At 42.8% G+C, this 18774-nt stretch overlaps 1 protein-coding gene across 1 annotated transcript in view; it reads right to left on the bottom strand.

Annotated features, from left to right (window-relative positions):
- tdrd9 (tudor domain containing 9) overlaps positions 1-18774 on the bottom strand; it is a 96649-nt gene that overhangs the window by 18076 nt on the left and 59799 nt on the right. Inside the window, exons 12-21 of the mRNA XM_062042190.1 lie at positions 16216-16320; positions 16045-16142; positions 15847-15978; positions 15601-15763; positions 15437-15500; positions 15268-15331; positions 15143-15187; positions 14978-15031; positions 1755-1871; positions 1577-1684 (exon numbers count right to left, since the gene is read on the bottom strand). Of these exons, the coding sequence (XP_061898174.1) occupies positions 1577-1684; positions 1755-1871; positions 14978-15031; positions 15143-15187; positions 15268-15331; positions 15437-15500; positions 15601-15763; positions 15847-15978; positions 16045-16142; positions 16216-16320 (950 nt within the window). The remainder of the gene's footprint in view (positions 1-1576; positions 1685-1754; positions 1872-14977; positions 15032-15142; positions 15188-15267; positions 15332-15436; positions 15501-15600; positions 15764-15846; positions 15979-16044; positions 16143-16215; positions 16321-18774) is intronic.

An 18774-nucleotide genomic window follows, 5' to 3' on the forward strand; every position in this document is an offset into this window, starting at 1 on the left:
GGTTTGATGTAAATAAATTATCTTTAAACTTGGAAAAGACTAAATTTATGGTATTCAGTAATAAAAGAAAGATAGAAGTTAGTTTATCCATAAACAATGTGAAAATTGAGAAGGTGTCTGAAATCAGATTTCTTGGGGTCATCTTAGATGAAAAGTTGACATGGAAAGCTCATATATTGCATGTGAAAAATAAGGTATCTAAAAGCTTATTTATTTTGAACAAGGTTAAATACAGTTTCCCGTATAATACAATGAGAATGTTATATTGCTCAATTATTGTGCAGAAATACGGGGAAATACATATCACAGCAACATAATGCCTTTATTTCTTTCAAAGAAAAGAGCAATTCGTATACTTTTTACAGTAGGATATAGAGACCACACAAATCCACTCTTCATAAGGTCAGGATTACTAAAACTAAAAGACATTGTAGAATTGCATACTCTATTAGTGATGTTCAAAGCTAGAAATAAAGTTCTTCCGAAGGACTTACAAAAGTTATTTGTGTTCACGTCTGAAGATGGGAACCACAGAAGGCCGTATGATTTTAAACATCCAAGAGTGCGAACAAATTTGAAGCAAATGTGCTTGTCTGTTGCTGGTTTGAAAGCATGGAATTCTCTAGACAAAGACTTAAAAAGTTGCAAGAATATCTTTGAATTTAAAAAGAGTTACAAAAAGAGACAACTGGAATTATATCAAACTGATTTTTGATTTTGATTGGACGTGTCATTTTGAAAATGCTTAAACGAAAGTTAAAAGTATGTTGGAGTTGCGGTGTTGGTGGAGGGAACAGGGAAAAAGTCATCTAAATTAATTTGTGTTAAAAAGGGGGCAGATAAATATAAGAATAGTATTCTTCCATCTGCTCCTTTCTGATCATGGAAATGTTTAAGAAACAAAAAAACAATGAAAGTGTCAACTGTATATGGCTTGTATATATGCATTTTCATGAAAGGAATAAAAAGAAATGATGATGATGATGATGAATACTATGGTTAATCTACAGGCACCGATTAATCTTCTGATAACTTCAAATGTATGCTTGCCTGGATGGTATTTAAAGGGGATATTTGCAACTTACTAACAGTTAAATTTTTTTAACCCAAAAGATAACACCACCGCCTAGCTAGCCTATGTTACCACAGGTGGTTTACCAGAACATATACGTCTATATTTTACAATTACTAAATTACAATATCCTGATCGTCGGTCCGAGGAGTTTGTATAACGTTTAGGCTTGTCACTCACACGTACACGCAGGGAGTGCGTTCAAATATACAAGAGTAGTCCAAGAGAAGCAACTAACATATTGCAGATGTGTAGTTGTGTTATGGATATACATTCAATTATAGCTGACATTAACATCTAAACTTTGCCAAATCGCTACCATTACCTGACCACATACAAAGCTAATGCGTGTAGGTTTGCTAAGGACGGGCATAGTTTATTATTTTGTGCTGAAAATTGGAAGAAGGCGGGCTATATATCTTACAACACAATGGAATGTTAGCACGCTCTGCATCCATGTAAAAGGTTGATAGCAACCCCTTTTACACGTCAGAGTAAACTTACCATCACAGTTGTTCTGTGGTTCAAACCACTCAACTCTCTGGAAGCCAAGTCTTCATCAATTTCCCTCTGGACAAAGTAGTTTGGGTAGTAGGCACCAGCAATGACAACCTTGAGTATAAGAGAGGTAAATATGCCTTAACAGCCCTGACATCAGACATTAAGTAAGTTCAGTAATAACCTGAAGGATGAACTTCTGTTCGTGTATGCTGGTGTAGTCAGAGAGCTGGGTGTTGTCCGTCACAAACATGTTAAACTGTTGCACACGTTTTTTCAGATCTTCATACAACTCTGCAACCTGGATAGGAAGTACGTTTTAGCAGGGGAGAGCTGAGGCAATATATTGAATTCATAAGTAACAATGGACAAGTTGATTTGACCCAGTTCTTCTCAAATAGTGGGACTGCCCCCCTTGGAAGTGCGCGGTGCAATGCTGGGGTGGGGTGGAGCTATTGCAAGGAATTTAGGGATTTCACTATCTACGGTCCGTAATATCATCAAAAGGTTCAGAGGATCTGGAGAAATCACTGCAGGGCCGAAAACCAACATTGAATGCCTGTGACCTTCGATCCATCAGGCGGTACTGCATCAAAAACCGACATCAGTGTGTAAAGGATATCACCACATGGGCTCAGGAACAATTCAGAAAACCGCTGTCAGTAACTACAGTTCGTCACTACATCTGTATAGGGATGATGTTTGATAAGAAATTATCGAGTTCGAGCCTATTATCGAATCCTCTTATCGAACCGATTCCTTATCGATTCTCTTATCGAGTCCAGATAGGTTGTTGTATATGGAAAAAAAAACACAATAATTGGTTTAACAAAAGCTCACTTTTATTATATAAGAAAACAATTTAATCTAATAAATAAATAAATATTGACTGTTACCCCCCTAAAAAAATAAAATAAAATAAATAAATATTGACTGTTACCCAAAGTATATTAAGTGGGATTTTTCAGAAAAACAAATATATAAAGTAACACAGAAACAACCTGTCTCTGTGATCACTATAGGTGTGTAAATAATACTATAGTGTTAAATAAAATCAGTCCCTTGGGCACAAAACTGAAAATAATACAGCTCTCCAAAAAGTGCAGTTCTGCTGCTATTTGACATAACTGTTTGTTATGATGCTTTGACATTTTTGCACTTTATTTCTTTATTGAAAGAAACTTCTATGAAGAGAAAAGTTGTTTGCAAATGTGGTTACAATGCTAAAAAATGAAAAGTTAAAGCTAAAAAAAGAAATACACCTTATTGAGTTAACATTATTTCTTTATAGGGGGAAAGATACTATGAGCTGGGGAATATAACAACTACACTACCCAGCATGCAACGGGAGTGACGAGCATGCGCGGTAGCCCCGAAGTGTTGTTGCATGTCGTCACGTAAGAATGAGGTTATGAGCACGCTGTGAAAGTAAACGTCAAGAACTAAGCCAACACGCCTCGTCTGCATTATTTATAATTAGACAGACAACACATATACAGTGTGATTTTGTTTTGTTTACAAGGAAAGAAAAACAAAAGTTAAATGTGTGTGTGTACAGCCTGAGGGATCGAAGGTCACGGGCTTAGCTGCTTACGTGCAGTGATTTCTCCAGATTCTCTGAACCCTTTGATGATATTACGGACCATAGATGGTGAAATCCCTAAATTCTTTGCAATAGCTGGTTGAGAAAGGTTTTTCTTAAACTCTTCAACAATTTGCTCACGCATTTGTTGACAAAGTGGTGACCTTCGCCCCATCCTTGTTTGTGAATGACTGAGCATTTCATGGAATCTACTTTTATACCCAATCATGGCACCCACCTGTTCCCAATTTGCCTGTTCACCGGTGGGATGTTCCAAATAAGTGTTTGATGAGCACTCCTCAACTTTATCAGTATTTATTGCCACCTTTCCCAACTTCTTTGTCACGTGTTGCTGGCATCAAATTCTAAAGTTAATGATTATTTGCAAAAAAAAAAAAAGTTTATCAGTTTGAACATCAAATATGTTGTCTTTATAGCATATTCAACTGAATATGGGTTGAAAATGATTTGCAAATCATTGTATTCCGTTTATATTTACATCTAACACAATTTCCCAACTCATATGGAAAACGGGGTTTGTACGAGTACAGTACAGGGGAGCTGTTAATTTATTGACAAACTTTATTTATCCACAAGGGAAATTGTTCAAATTGTGAGAATGGCAACATGTTGTCTGAGTGACGTCAGTGAGTGAGTGGGTGAGTAAAGAGAGGGAGAGGTAGTGCATTCACTGTGTCCTGCAAAACTACCGTATTTTCCGCACTATAAGGCGCACCTAAAAACCTCCAATTTCCTCAAAAGCTGACAGTGCACCTTATAATCCGGTGCGCCTTATATATGGACCAATATTGAGCCACAACAGGTCTCGCAACTACGGTAACTACGCCGACTTCATTTTCCCCCTTCTACGGCTGCTTCCCGTAGAAGAGCTTCTTCTTCTACAGGGGAAAATGAAGTCGGCGGCTGCCTACCGTAGTTGCGAGACCTAAACTTTATGTAAAAACCCAAAAATGGCTCCTATTAAGAGACACGCTTACGACGCAGAGTTTAAACTCAAGGCGATCAGTCACGCAGTAGAACACTGGAATAGAGCAGCAGCGAGAGAATTTAACATTAACGAATCAATGGTGCGGAAGTGGAGGAAGCAACATGATGACATGCGCCAAGTAAAGAAGACTAAACAGAGTTTCCGAGGGAACAAAGCGAGATGACTACTGTTGGAGGACAAACTCGAACAATGGGTTGTTGAACAGAGAGCAGCAAGTAGAAGTGTCAGTACAATCACTATTTGTTTTGTTGACATTCCCATTAGCGCACCTCCATCTAATGGATGCATAACGTAACCCCAGCCTCTACTGTAGCGCCTATTCTATGTGCCTTATAATGCGGTGCGCCTTATACAAACCCTGTTTCCATATGAGTTGGGAAATTGTGTTGGATGTAAATATAAACGGAATACAATGATTTGCAAATCCTTTTCAACCCATATTCAATTGAATGCACTACTAAGACAAGATATTTGATGTTTAAACTCAAACTTTATTTTTTTGCAAATAATAATTAACTTAGAATTTCATGGCTGCAACACGTGCCAAAGTAGTTGGGAAAGGGCATGTTCACCACTGTGTTACATGGCCTTTCCTTTTAACAACACTCAGTAAACGTTTGGGAACTGAGGAGACACATTTTTTTAAGCTTCTCCGGTGGAATTATTTCCCATTCTTGCTTGATGTACAGCTTAAGTTGTTCAACAGTCCGGGAGTCTCCGTTGTGGTATTTTAGGCTTCATAATGCGCCACACATTTTCAATGGGAGACAGGTCTGGACTACAGGCAGGCCAGTCTAGTACGCACACTCTTTTACTATGAAGCCACGTTGATGTAACACGTGGCTTGGCATTGTCTTGCTGAAATAAGCAGGGGCGTCCATGATAACGTTGCTTGGATGGCAACATATGTTGCTCCAAAACCTGTATGTACATTTCAGCATTAATGTTGCCTTCACAGATGTGTAAGTTACCCATGTCTTGGGCACTAATACACCCCCATACCATCACAGATGCTGGCTTTTCAACTTTGCGCCTATAACAATCCGGATGGTTCTTTTCCTCTTTGGTCCGGAGGACACGACGTCCACAGTTTCCAAAAACAATTTGAAATGTGGACTCGTCAGACCACAGAACACTTTTCCACTTTGTATCAGTCCATCTTAGATGAGCTCAGGCCCAGCGAAGCCGACGGCGTTTCTGGGTGTTGTTGATAAACAGTTTTCGCCTTGCATAGGAGAGTTTTAACTTGCACTTACAGATGTAGCGACCAACTGTAGTTACTGACAGTGGGTTTCTGAAGTGTTCCTGAGCCCATGTGGTGATATCCTTTACACACTGATGTCGCTTGTTGATGCAGTACAGCCTGAGGGATCGAAGGTCACGGGCTTAGCTGCTTACGTGCAGTGATTTCTCCAGATTCTCTGAACCCTTTGATGATATTACGGACCGTAGATGGTGAAATCCCTAAATTCCTTGCAATAGCTAGTTGAGAAAGGTTTTTTTTTAAACTGTTCAACAATTTGCTCATGCATTTGTTGACAAAGTGGTGACCCTCGCCCCATTCTTGTTTGTGAATGACTGAGCATTTCATGGAATCTACTTTTATACCCAATCATGGCACCCACCTGTTCCCAATTTGCCTGTTCACCTGTGGGATGTTCCGAAAAAGTGTTTGATGAGCATTCCTCAACTTTATCAGTATTTATTGCCACCTTTCCCAACTTCTTTGTCACGTGTTGCTGGCATCAAATTCTAAAGTTAATGATTATTTGCAAAAAAAAAAAAAAAGTTTATCAGTTTGAACATCAAATATGTTGTCTTTGTAGCATATTCAACTGAATATGGGTTGAAAATGATTTGCAAATCATCGTATTCCGTTTATATTTACATCTAACACAATTTCCCAACTCATATGGAAACGGGGTTTGCATATGAACAAAGTTTTAAAATAGGCCATTCATTGAAGGTGCGCCTTATAATCCGGTGCCCCTTATAGTGCGGAAAATACGGTAATAATAAAGCAACCAGATTGTCACAAATCGGCAGCCTAGAATTCTGACCGGAAAGCGGAGCTTAGCAGACCCATTGTAAAGTGAAGGGTTACCCCCGACGAAAACATCAACCCTGAAGGGAACGTCTGCACCGGAGCCAAACTGCAGGAAAGGTGTAACAACTACATTATTACATGTCACTCTTTAAACTCCTTGTGCAGATCTGAATGTTCATTATTTAAATGTTTACCTAAGTTTGAAGCAAAGGCGGTAATACTAATCGCCACTTTTGGTGAGGCGTGTTTTAAAGCAACACTTGAAGCGCGGCGCTTCCTTGTTTAACGTGTCACCTTTACCGTTAGTTTTGAAGCCCAAATACCTCTATATTGCGCTTCACGCACCCTCTGTATTAACCAGTAGAATTGGCGTTCTCTGCCATTCTTCCTCTCCAAGATGTTATTGCTTGTATGCACTTCAGGTGTGCGTTTTGACACACAACATCATGCGCCTCGGCTCTGTAGTCACCACCGCAGATGAAAAAACGGTACCGATACTTTTCAAAGGCAGTATAGTACCGACTCAATTAGTGTCGCGGTACTTTATTAGTACTGGTATACCGTACAACCCTGGTCATTACATATATTTACAGGTATATGCATGTGTATCCATTGAAATGTAAGACAGTAACCAAATGTTTGTCAGTCAGTGTCTGTTTGTATTATTTTGTTATTGTTTTCTTAATGAATAGATCTGAGAACTGTTAAGTTCAGTAGTTCTTTGTTTCTCAACATCAGCAGCTGAAACACCCATCTAAAAACAGCTCAGGACCAACTTGCAATAATAAACATATGTTTAATGTACCGCAAGATTTTTTGTTGAAATATATATATATATATATATATATATATATATATATATATATATATATATATATATATATATATATATATATATATATATATATATATATATATGTATATATATCCATCCATCTTCTTCTGCTTATCCGAGGTCGGGTCGCGGGGGCAGCAGCCTAAGCAGGGAAGCCCAGACTTCCCTCTCCCCAGCCACTTCGTCCAGCTCTTCCCGGGGGATCCCGAGGCGTTCCCAGGCCAGCCGGGAGACATAGTCTTCCCAACGTGTCCTGGGTCTTCCCCATGGCCTCCTACCGGTTGGACGTGCCCTAAACACCTCCCTAGGGAGACGTTCGGGTGGCATCCTGACCAGATGCCCGAACCACCTCATCTGGCTCCTCTCGATGTGGAGGAGCAGCGGCTTTACTTTGAGCCCCTCCCGGATGGCAGAGCTTCTCACCCTATCTCTAAGGGAGAGCCCCGCCACCCAGCGGAGGAAACTCATTTCGGCCGCTTGTACCCGTGATCTTGTCCTTCCGGTCATAACCCAAAGCTCATGACCATAGGTGAGGATGGGAACGTAGATCGACCGGTAAATTGAGAGCTTTGCCTTCCGGCTCAGCTCCTTCTTCACCACAACGGATCGATACAGCGTCCGCATTACTGAAGACGCTGCACCGAACCGCCTGTCGATCTCACGATCCACTCTTCCCTCACTCGTGAACAAGCCTCCGAGGTACTTGAACTCCTCCACTTGGGGCAGGGTCTCCTCCGCAACCCGGAGATGGCACTCCACCCTTTTCCGGGCGAGAACCATGGACTCAGACTTGGAGGTGCTGATTCTCATCCCAGTCGCTTCACACTCAGCTGCGAACCGATCCAGTGAGAGCTGAAGATCCTGGCCAGATGAAGCCCTCAGGACCACATCATCTGCAAAAAGCAGAGACATAATCCTGCAGCCACCAAACTGGATCCCTTCAACGCCCTGACTGCGCCTAGAAATTCTGTCCATAAAAGTTATGAACAGAATCGGTGACAAAGGGCAGCCTTGGCGGAGTCCAACCCTCACTGGAAACGTGTCCGACTTACTGCCGGCAATGCGGACCAAGCTCTGACACTGATCATACAGGGAGTGGACCGCCACAATCAGACAGTCGGATACCCCATACTCTCTGAGCACTCCCCACAGGACTTCCCGAGGGACACGGTCGAATGCCTTCTCCAAGTCCACAAAGCACATGTAGACTGGTTGGGCAAACTCCCATGCACCCTCAAGGACCCTGCCGAGAGTATAGAGCTGGTCCACAGTTCCACGACCAGGACGAAAACCACACTGTTCCTCCTGAATCCAAGGTTCGACTATCCGGCGTAGCCTCCTCTCCAGTACACCTGAATAGACCTTACCGGGAAGGCTGAGGAGTGTGATCCCACGATAGTTGGAACACACCCTCCGGTTCCCCTTCTTAAAGAGAGGAACCACCACCACGGTCTGCCAATCCAGAGGTACCGCCCCCGATGTCCACTTGATGCTGCAGAGTCTTGTCAACCAAGACAGCCCCACAGCATCCAGAGCCTTAAGGAACTCCGGGCGGTTCTCATCCATCCCCGGGGCCTTGCCACCGAGGAGCTTTTTAACTACCTCAGCAACCTCATCCCCAGAAATAGGAGAGCCCACCACAGATTCCCCAGGTACTGCTTCCTCATAGGAAGACGTGTTGGTGGGGTTGAGGAGGTCTTCGAAGTATTCCCCCCACCGATCCACAACATCCGCAGTCGAGGTCAGCAGAACACCATCCTCACCATACACGGTGTCGACAGTGCACTGCTTCCCCTTCCTGAGGCGGTGGATGGTGGTCCAGAATCGCTTCGAAGCCGTCCGGAAGTCGTTTTCCATGGCTTCCCCGAACTCCATGTCCGAGTTTTTGCCTCCGCGACCGCTGAAGCCGCACACCGCTTGGCCTCTCGGTACCTGTCCGCTGCCTCAGGAGTCCTATGAGCCAAAAGAACCCGATAGGACTCCTTCTTCAGCTTGACGGCATCCCTCACCGCCGGTGTCCACCAACGGGTTCTAGGATTACCGCCACGACAGGCACCAACTACCTTGCGGCCTCAGCTCCAATCAGCCGCCTCGACAATAGAGGTGCGGAACATGGTCCACTCGGACTCAATGTCCAGCACCTCCCTCGTGACATGTTCAAAGTTCTTCTGGAGGTGGGAATTGAAACTCTCTCTGACAGGAGACTCTGCCAGACGTTCCCAGCAAACCCTCACAATGCGTTTGGGCCTGCCAGGTCTGTCCGGCATCCTCCCCCACCATCGCAGCCAACTCACCACCAGGTGGTGATCGGTAGAAAGCGCCGCCCCTCTCTTCACCCGAGTGTCCAAAACATGAGGCCGCAAATCCGATGACACAACTACAAAGTCGATCATGGAACTGTGGCCTAGGGCAGGGGTCGGCAACCCGCGGCTCCGAAGCCGCATGCGGCTCTTTGACCACTCTGATGCGGCTCAGCTGCATACTTGCCGACCCTCCCGACCTTCCCAGGAGACTTACAGATCCCAGTGCCTCTCTTAGAAATCTCCCGGGGTAAATATTCTCCAGTTTTCACCCTTACAACTAAATTAAGATCTCCCGAGGCAAATAGTCTCCAATCTACACCCTAACAACTTAATCAAGGGCGTGTCACGATAGCACTGCATTTTCTGATCCTCTATAACATGTACAAACACCGTGCCAGCCCGGCCACATGGTGTATGTGGCTTTTACTTGCACACGTAGGAGACAGCAAGGCATACTTGCTCAACAGCCACACAGCTTACACTGACGGTGACCGTATAAAACAACTTTAACACTGTTACGTTACAAATATGCGCCACACTGTCAACCCACACCAAAAAAGAATGACAAACACATTTCTGGAGAACATCCGCACCGTTAAACAACATAAATACAACAGAACGAATACCCAGAATCCCATGCAGCCCTAACTCTTCCGGTCTACATTGTACACCCCCCGCTACCACCACCACCCCCCCACACATCAACCCCCCTCCCCATCCCCCTTTGTGCGTCGGTTGAGGTGGGCGGGGTTTGGTGGTAGGGGGGGGGGGGGGGTGGTAAATGTAGACCGGAAGAGTTAGGGCTGCATGGGATTCTGGGTATTCGATGTGTTGTGTTTATGTTGTGTTACGGTGCAGATGTTCTCCAGACATGTGTTTGTCATTCTTTTTTGGTGTGGGTTCACAGCGTGGCGCATATTTGTAACGTAACAGTGTTAATGTTGTGTTAAAAAAAAAATGTATACGACCACCGTCCGTGTAAGCTGTGTGACTGTTGAGTAAGTATGCATTGCTGTCACTTTTATGAGAAAGTAGAAGCCGCATTTAACATGTGGCCGAGCAGGTGCACACTGCGCAGGCTGTAGAGGGCGCTAAAGCCAGTGCCAACACGCCCTACATTTTGGGTGTCTCCCGGAAAGATTGGGAGAGTTGGTAAGGATGATGCTGTCAAGCGCCGTTAATGTGAAACTCGCGGGCCGCACTAACATTAAATTGTTTTAATAAGGTGCGGGCCGGGGCGTGTGTCTGAGACCCCTGTTTTAAACATGGCCCAAAAGTTAAAAAAAAAGCTTTGGATGCAGTGTAATTTCATTTTAAATTTCAAAACAATTTTGTGGCTCCCATTGTTATCTTTAATTTGTGAAACTCGTCAAAATGGCTCTTTGAGTGGTAAAGGTTGCCGACCCCTGGCCTAGGGTGTCCTGGTGCCAAGTGCACATATGGACACCCTTATGTTTGAACATGATGTTCGTTATGGACAATCTGTGACGGGCACAAAAGTCCAATAACAAAACACCGCTCGGGTTCAGATCCGGGCGGCCATTCTTCCCAATCACGCCTCTCCAGGTTTCACTGTCGCTGCCAACATGAGCGTTGAAGTCCCCCAGTAGAACGAGGGAATCACCCGGGGGAGCACTCAAGTACTCCCTCGAGTGAATCCAAAAAGGGTGGGTACTCTGAGCTGCGGTTTGGCGCTGAGCTGCGGTTTGGCACGTAAGCGCAAACCACAGTCAGGACCCGTTCCCCCACCCGAAGGCGGAGGGAAGCTACCCTCTCGTCCACCAGGTTGAACTCCAACATGCAGGCTCTGAGCTGGGGGTCAACAAGAATTTCCACCCCAGCCCGTCGCCTCTCACTGCCGGCAACGCCAGAGTGGAGAGTCCTGCCCCTCTCAAGAGAACTGGTTACAGAGCCCTTGCTGTGCGTCGAAGTGAGTCCGACTATATCTAGCCGGAACTTCTCCACCTCGCGCACTAGCTCAGGCTCCTTCCCCCCAGCGAGGTGACGTTCCACGTCCCAAGAGCTAGCTTCTGTAGCCGAGGATCGGACCGCCAAGTGCCCTGCCTTCGGCTGCCGCCCAGCTCACATTGCACCCGACCTCTATGACCCCTGCTATGGGTGGTGAGCCCATTGGAGGGGGGACCCACGTTGCCTCTTCGGGCACCGTGGTACCTGTCCCCCATGGGGACAGGTACTCGCCATCGTGCCCCACCTCCGGGCCTGGCTCCAGAGGGGGGCCCCGGTGACCCACGTCCGGGCGAGGGAAATCTGGGTCCTTTGTTTTTATTTTTCATGGAGGTCTTCGAGCTGCTCTTTGCCTGATCCCTCACCTAGGACCAGTTTGTCTTGGGAGACCCTACCAGGGGGTATAAAGCACCCGGACAACATAGCTCCTATATATATATACAGTGGGGCAAAAAAGTATTTAGTCAGCCACCCATTGATTGTCAATGGGTGGCTGACTAAATACTTTTTTGCCCCACTGTGTATATATATATATATATATATATATATATATATATATATATATATATATATATATATATATTAGAGATGTCCGATAACATCGGCCGATAAATGCTTTAAAATGTAATATCGGAAATTATCGGTATCGGTTTTTTTTTAAATTTTGTAATTAAATCAACATAAAAAACACAAGATACACTTACAATTAGTGCACCAACCCAAAAAACCTCCCTTCCCCATTTACACTCATTCACACAAAAGGGTTGTTTCTTTCTGTTATTAATATTTCTGGTTCCTACATTATATATCAATATAGATCAGGGGTCTCAGACACGCGGCCCGCGAGACGTTATATTGCGGCCCCCACCTTAATATGAAAGTTTAATGATAGTGCGGCCCGCGAGCATACTTGCCAACCCTCCCGATTTTTCCGGGAGACTCCAGAATTTCAGTGCCCCTCCAGAAAATCTCCCGGGGCGACCATTCTCCCGGACAACATTATTAAAGGCGTGATGGCACTGCCTTTAGCGTCCTCTAAAACCTGTCGTCGCGTCCGCTTTTTCACCATACAAACAGTGTGCTGGCCCAGTCACATATGTGCGGCTTCTGCAGACACACGATAGAGACTGCAAGACATACTTGGTCAACAGCCATACAGGTCACACTGAGGGTGGCCGTATAAACAACTTTAACCCTGTTACAAATATGCGCCACACTGTGAACCCACACCAAACAAGAATAACAAACACATTTCGGGAGAACATCCGCACCGTAACACAACATAAACACAACAGAACAAATACCCAGAATCCTTTGCAGCCCTAACTCTTCCGGGCTGCAATATACACCCCCGCACCCATCTCCCGAATTTGGAGGTCTCAAGGTTGGCAAGTATGGCATAATTATGGCATATATTGTAGCCCGGAAGAGTTAGGGCTGCAAAGGATTCTGGGTATTTGTTCTGTTGTGTTTATGTTGTGTTACAGTGCGGATGTTCTCCCGAAATGTGTTTGTCATTCTTGTTTGGTGTGGGTTCACAGTGTGGCGCATATTTGTAACAGGGTTAAAGTTGTTTATACAGCCACCCTCAGTGTGACCTGTATGGCTGTTGACCAAGTATGTCTTGCAGTCATTGGCGTGTGTCTGTAGAAGCCGCATACAGCATGTGACTGGGCCGGCACGCCCTCAACATTGTTGTCCAGGTGAAATTTGGGGGAATAGTTGCTTCGGAAGGGGCACTGAAATTCGGGAGTCTCGCTCCATCTCTCGCTCCGGGTAACTTCCGAAGCGATACAAAACTATAGTGCACTGGACCCCAGCGCTGATACTCCGACAGAGAGAGTCGCTGGGCGAATCGGACGTGTAACACGTTAGTCGTGATGTTAGCCCGTTCGGGGCTAATTGTGCTACCGTAACTGTAAACTCCAGCGAGCCCCCCCTCCCGTTGGCTCCAGACAGAGACGATTTTTGTTATTTGGGTCCAAAATACCCCTGCAGGGGCCCTGCGTTAGTGGAAAAGCCGGCAAATGAGTGAAAGCGACAGACACGTTGCCATGGGGACGAGGGTTTTCTTACGTGCCTGGCTGCAGTCACACCGCGACACCTGTCCGTCAGCAATAAAGCCCCTGATAACCTGGATCAATTCAAACCGTTATTTGTTTTTTTATTGTTTAATTTGCATTGCCTCACACGATGAACACTACATATATTTTTATATAATGCCGGATAACACTCCGGGAGCCGTCACTTTTTTGCGCTCGCTATCCCGGTACTTTCCGCCGACCGCCGTGTTGCTGTAGGGAGGAAAAGCGGAACGACACACATTGCGGAAATAACATTATTCTCCGTGCGTCGGCTAAATACAAATATATTCCACAACACCAAACATGTCTTTTTCAAAGTCTGAAGTGAAGAGAAAGGTTAGTGATAAGCAAAGACAATTCCAGGAAAAGTGGGAGATGCAATATTTCTTTGTTGAGCACAGGGGCACCCCGACGTGTCTTATTTGCAAAGAGAAAGTGGCGGTGCACAAGGAATACACTTTGAAACGTCATTATACAACTAGACATGCTGAGGAGTATGCAAAATACCAGGGAGATGAGAGAGTGAACCGGGTTGCAAATTTTAAAACCAGTCTACTGAGGCAACAAAATTTCTTCAAGAAAGCAACCGAAAAGAGCGATGCAGCAGTCAAAGCTAGCTACATGGTGAGTGAGATGATTGCTAGGGCGGGAAAGCCATTCAAAGAAGGCGAATTCATTAAAAAGTGCATGTTAGATTTTTTTTAAGAAATCTTTTCTTGCGGCCCAGCCTCACCCAGTTTCTGCATTTAGTGGCCCCCAGGTAAATTGAGTTTGAGACCCCTGATATAGATCAATACAGTCTGCAAGGGATACAGTCCGTAAGCACACATGATTGTGCGTGCTGCTGGTCCACTAATAGTACTAACCTTTAACAGTTAATTTTACTCATTTTCAATAATTACTAGTTTCTATGTAACTGTTTTTATATTGTTTTATTTATCTTATTTTATACATTTTTAAAAAAAGGATTATGTTCACCATACCTGGTTGTCCATATTAGGCATAATAATGTGTTAATTTCACGACTGTTGATATCGGTATCGGTTGATATCGGTATCGGTAATTAAGAGTTGGACAATATCGGAATATCGGCAAAAAAGCCATTATCGGACATCCCTAATATACTGTGTGTGTGTGTATATATATATATATATATATATATATATATATAATATTATTTTAGCTATTATGTCTGGATTTTAGCTATTTTTAAATCCATTGTTAATTGTATTTTTTTATCTTATTGTATATGTCACATGTGGCAATGGCAAAAAACTAACTGTTTAACTAAATCAAATGCATCGCTGTATTTTGATATTTAGGCTCTAAAAAAAATACTATACATAATTATTATACATTTTTAATTAAACATTGGTAAGTATACATGTTGCTATGTGTTTTTTAGTTAATTTGTTTTTTAATGCAAAAATTACCTTTATTTTGTGTCAAACTTTTCGCATAGAATTTTTCTACAAGTAAAAATTGACGCAAATTTTTTGTGCGCAGTAAGTCCAGTAACCTTTATAAATGAGGCTCTGGGTCAAATACATGACAAGAAAGTGTATGCTTTTGGCCGCTGTACCTCACGGATCCTCTTAATTTGTATGAAGTTCTCTTTTCCCCATTCCAGTTCATCCTAGTAAGAAGAAGAAGGAAGTTTCTTTTTTTATTATTGGTTTCAAAGTCAGCATAGACAAAGGCATCAAAATGTATTTAATTAAGGTCATCTCATGTTTAGATTGTTTACCTTCATGTTTCTTAGTTGTCCTTTCTTTTTGAATGAAAGCCATGCCTAACATCAAGGCGGGAATTAAAAAACAAATGTAAACTGCTATGAAATGACGTACTTTTGATTTGACACCTTGGCATTACCTTGAAGGTGTTGACAAATGCTATGGAATCACTTTGGGTGCTTTTGGCAAAAGCCAGCTTGCTCCTAGAATGTCAGTTATTCAAGTTACAGAACATTATCTGTGTATTATTGCCTTAAGCATTACACAATGGACACTAAAAAGAGACTACAAAAATGGATGTGACTCACCTGTGACCGGCAAGCTGCTGCATTGTCGGTATGGCAAAGAAACTCTTCAGAGAATTGCAAGCAGCTGAGGACATAATTAACTGTTAGTGTAGTTTGTGTAAAAAGCATTCTTAAAAAACAGACAGTAAAACGTTTTATAAGGGTAATGACATGGACAGGCTGACCTATGATTAGACACTCATCTAAACAGCCGAAAACGTGTCCAAGGACAATCAGCTTGCCGAGGTACAGGTCCACAGGTAAGTGGGCCAGCACACGACCCAGGAACGTAAGCTCACCATCCTCATTCAAACATGTAACATCCTGTTTAGCAGACAGGGCCCCCATCTAAGAAGTAAAGCAGCAAAATGTCCAGAGACAATCCAATAGATCTGTGGTCATGAAATTCATAAGATTACATAATCAGCCACCTCCTTTAGTTGGAGCACAGTCCTCACTATGTCTTTGAGGTTTGGGGGTGAGGGAGCTGTAGAGAGGAGGGACCGGGGGTCTCCCATGTCCAGGCGCTTCACCTTCAGTATGACGGTGGTCAAGGGGGCAAGCTGAGAGCAGACATTTAGGATCAGACAAATGCCGTAAAGAAACAATTACATATTTAAAGTACACACCAACATCTCAGGGATCATATAGTCCGGGATTTCGTTCTTCCAGAAGGCTTTGCTAACGAGGCGGTAACAGTAGCCCTTGGATACACGGCCTGCTCTTCCTGGAAGAGAGGACGTTGCCCTTAGTAGAAAATCAACATATGGTACCTTATGTTGGTGTTGCTGTCACTCTACCTCTACGTTGGTTACAGTTGGTCTTTGATGCCCAGGTGAGACGTAAAGACTGGTAATTGGATTCTTTATCACAAACCAACCGACGGGCCAGGCAGAAATCGAGGACTATTCACAAAAAACAAAAGCACTGATATGAAAAAAATACTTCTCTATTTGTATTATATACTCCCATTTGCACTTAAGTGTTTTAGGACAACTGTGTGTGAGACAGTTTGACATTAACAGTCCAAAAAATCAATCAATCAAATCGATAAAAGTTTAAATTGACTACATTACATTACACTTGCTATACTCTTTTTGATCATATTTGATCAATGAAGCGATTGTTGATGATCACCTCTGTCCATTTTATAGCGTCTGATAGACACTATTTCTATTAAATAGTCAAACAGTTCAATGACAACAGTCCAAAAAAAGTCGCATTGAATGTCCCAGGATGTCCAAACGCGGCTGATATATGTGCGGATGTCTTGTATTTCATGCCGTGGTCACCCCCTTCTTTTTCTTCCATCTACGCATGAGACACATGTAGCGGGTCTAAGATGTGCAGTTTGATTTTTAATAGGCAATTCAGAATTGCATTATGGTTCTCTTATTTCAACGGTCTCTCAAATGAAGCGATCGAAGTACATTTAATAGTTGTATGAAAGTTTGTTCGATCATTTTATTATGTGTGGTATACACGACATCCAAACCTTAAAGGGGAACTGAACTTTTTTGGAATTTTGCCCATCGTTAATCATTATGAAAGACAAAACGACAGATGTATTTTTTATGCATTATAAATATTAAATAAATGCGATCAAAAGTCAGCTTACAATTGAACCTATGGGAGCAGCTCTATTCTATCTAGAAAACCCCTAAAGAAACATCCAAACATCTCCATTAATGATTTATATACTAAGCCTGGGTCGATAACAAATTTAGCTTGATTTACGAATTCGTGCTGATAAACGATAATTTTGCTTTTATTTTTATGAGACCAAAATAACCATTGATGTAATAATAATGCATGTATATCCTTTCAAATGCAATAAACAGGTATTCCTCGTGTATTTTAACATTGTAATTGTAATGAAAACATTTAAATCTCCAAGTTAAATAAAAGAAACAACCATAACCATAAATAAAATGTTAAATAAAGTATTGACAAACAAAGTTGCACTTCCGCATTGAACATGTATGCAGAGGTATGGTTGTGCATTACTTAACTGACAATCAAGTTAAGACCTTAAAAGTGCAAAGTAACAAAATAAACACGACAGTTTTAACTAACATTAACAGGTCATATGCAAAACAAAATTAAGTTTGGCGTTTTCTGAGTGGAGAACACCAACATGGCACAACAACATCTTTAAAACAACACTTAAAAAATGCTAGTTTTCTAACAGCATTAAATGGCAGCATGTATTTGGCGATGTATTTAACCACACTTTCTGGGAGCGCAACCATTTTGCACTGTTTTGTTTATGCTGACCTGGCTTGTTTACCAAACGCAAAATATTTACTTAGTGTTTGCACATTAGGCAAACTGGCTTCTCGGTGTTAATAGGCTCATCTTGTTCCAAAAGTTTAAAGTGAAATATTCCCACATTGGTGCTGTGGCATTTGGTTTTGTGATCATTTAGTCTATGTTAGCTGCTACATGCTAACTAGTTGCACTGTGTGATGCTAGCAGGCCAGTGGCCCTGCATAGCTGCACAAAGAATCAAAGACACATTTCATGAGAACAAGATAATTCACCCCTTTCTTTTCATTCCGCTATGGTACAAATGTGCGTAGCCCTTAAATGTGACGAAAAGCGTGAATGCTCTTGAATCATGCACATGGCCATTTATCGATGCTGGAAAACTCACCGACTTTAATTGACACACTAGCTAGTGATCACGGCGCTACTATAAATAGTCTGTGTTAGCGCTTATAATAACAATATCACTTATATTTGGTTAATTTTCAAATCCATTCACTACCGCTTGTCCCTTTCGGTGTTGCGGGGGGTGCTGGATATTCAAGTCATGCAATGTAAATTGAGTATTTTTGGCGTTTTTTGGATGGTTTTTATTGGTGAAATAGAGGACCTCCCTTTGGCCCATATATTTACGAGTTAGAATGCATTAAAAAATACATCTGTCGTCATGTCTTTCATATTGAATATAAACGATTCCAAATTCCAATAAATGTGCAGTTCCCCTTTAAAGACAAAATAATGTCTCACCGCAGAGCGCTGGACTTATTTTAGCCTTCAGAAGCGCGTAAGTGAGAAAGTACTTATGTAGATGTAAGAATACATGGAAGGCCAGATTTGACAGAGAACGCCCACATTTAAGGCTTGCTTCACCCAGAAAGTGCATCTTGGATGAAGGCGCGCAGTGACAGACCAAGTGGGAGAACGCTGTGCAGCCAGAATCCGCGCAGTCGCACACTATTTTTTTCCACTAAAGCACTTGGGGAATTTACGACCCTTAATAAATACTAGATACTTGGCTCGTCTATACTAAACCATACCATACAAACTATTTATAAAGCCCTTTTAAAAAAACAAGGGGGTGTACACCATAA

The sequence above is a fragment of the Entelurus aequoreus genome, linkage group LG03, assembly GCF_033978785.1.
Source record: "Entelurus aequoreus isolate RoL-2023_Sb linkage group LG03, RoL_Eaeq_v1.1, whole genome shotgun sequence".
Taxonomy (NCBI): domain Eukaryota; kingdom Metazoa; phylum Chordata; class Actinopteri; order Syngnathiformes; family Syngnathidae; genus Entelurus; species Entelurus aequoreus.